Source organism: Parasteatoda tepidariorum, chromosome 7 (genome assembly GCF_043381705.1).
Source record: "Parasteatoda tepidariorum isolate YZ-2023 chromosome 7, CAS_Ptep_4.0, whole genome shotgun sequence".
NCBI lineage: Eukaryota > Metazoa > Arthropoda > Arachnida > Araneae > Theridiidae > Parasteatoda > Parasteatoda tepidariorum.
In genome coordinates this window covers 76449234-76451040 of record NC_092210.1, presented here as the reverse complement: position 1 = coordinate 76451040, position 1807 = coordinate 76449234, and the positions used below count along the sequence as shown (strand labels likewise).

Sequence of the window (1807 nt, the reverse complement as noted above, 5' to 3'; positions counted from 1 at the left end):
AAAAAAAAACAATCATCGTAACTGTAAATATCATAAATAAAAAACGAAAGCGCGACGCGACATTTGCATTGGAACTAATAAAGAACTTCGTCTTCTCTCTCGATTCTGACGCCTCACACAGCGAGAGTGTATAGTAAGGCTATAAAAGAGAAGCTGGCTCGTCTGCCATTTAGTCGCTCAAAGACCACGTGACCATGATTCCTCTCTACTGTTTTGTGTGCTTTATGCGGATTTGTTTGTTTTTTTGTAAAAAGAAAGTGTCTATCACTCCTCTCTCTGTTCACGGGTACTTTCTCAGGTTTAACAGTGCTTGGTGTACGTGTGTATTATGTCTGCGCAAATTTAACTCACAAGTTAGCAAACATGAATACAAAACAGACGTCCTTAGAAAGTTTCCTTGGAAAAAAGAAAAGGCTCAGTGAAGAAACCGAAGAGCCTTCAACATCGAAGAAACATGCAACTCTTAACAGACAATACCATGAGTCCTACTTGAAGTATGGTTTTGTCGGGACAGGCGATTCACACAAACCAAAACCGCTCTGTATAGTTTGCGGCGATCAACTCTCTAATGACGCAATGAAACCTTCAAAAGTGCTTCGCCACTTGAATGCCAAGCACCCTGGATTAAAAGACAAGTCCCTGGAGTATTTTGAAAGAAAAAAACGGGAACACGAAGGACAGAAAAAATTTATGATGGCCACCACATCAATAAAAGAGAGTGCACTAAGAGCATCATATTTGGTGGCTAACCGCATTGCTAAAGCTAAAAAGCCATTCAATATTGGTGAAGAATTAATCTTGCCCGCCACTAAAGACATTTGCCGTGAAATACTAGGAGAAGCTGCTGTGGAAAAGATAGCACATGTACCTTTGTCGGCTAGCACTGTGACTAGACGCATTGAGGAAATAGCCGAAGACATTGAAAAGCAATTGTTGGAGAGGATTAATGCATCACCGTGGTACGCATTCCAGGTTGACGAATCTACAGGTATTGACAGCAAGGCAGTACTACTTATTTATGTGCGATATCTATATTAGGAAGATGTGCCTGAGGATTTGTTACGTGCACTATCTTTGCCAACCAACACCACAGGAGCAGAACTGTTCAAGTCGCTGGATGGTTATATATCAAGACAACTAAAATGGTCCTTTTGTGTAGGCATATGCACAGACGTCTATCTGGTTTAACTGCTCGGATTAAGGAAGTTGCACCTGAAAGTGAAGCTACCCATTGTCTCATTCACAGGGAAGTGCTAGCAAGCCGAAAAATGTCACCAGAATTTAACAGCGTATTGATTGACGTCGTTAAAGTTATTAACTACATCAAAGCACACGCCCTTAACTCGCGCCTGTTTGACTAGCTTTGTGAGGAGATGGACGCAGAGTACAGATGCCTTCTGTTATACACAGAAATAAGATGGCTATCCAGAGGAAAATCGTTACTGAGAGTATTTGAATTGCGAGAGCCATTGCAAAGATTTCTCTTAGAAAAGAAGTCACCGCTGGCAGCACATTTCAGTGACAAGGTATGGGTCACCAAACTGGCTTACCTGTGTGACATATTCAACCTGCTGAATGAACTCAATCTGTGCCTTCAGGGGAAAATGACAACTGTTTTCAAGTTGGCTGACAAAGTAGCTGCCTTTAAAGCCAAACTGGAGTTATGGGGACGACGCGTGAACAGAGGCATTTTCGACATGTTTCAGACATTAGCGGGTATTTTAGGCGAGACAGAGCCTGAAGATTCATTCTCCCAGTTGGTTCACGATCACCTGTCTTTGCTTTTAAAAGAGTTCGAGCGCTACTT

At 42.0% G+C, this 1807-nt stretch overlaps 1 protein-coding gene across 1 annotated transcript; it reads left to right on the top strand.

Annotated features, from left to right (window-relative positions):
* The first annotated feature begins 363 nt into the window (after nt 1–363).
* Nucleotides 364–1038, top strand: LOC139426112 (SCAN domain-containing protein 3-like). Its single transcript, XM_071183819.1, has one exon. The coding sequence runs from the start codon at nt 364–366 to the stop codon at nt 1036–1038; it is 675 nt and encodes a 224-aa protein (XP_071039920.1).
* The last annotated feature ends 769 nt before the right edge of the window (nt 1039–1807 follow it).

Coding starts and splice junctions, on each gene's coding strand:
- LOC139426112 (XM_071183819.1), top strand. CDS start 364: ATGAATACAAAACAGACGTCCTTAGAAAGTTTCCTTGGAAAAAAGAAA.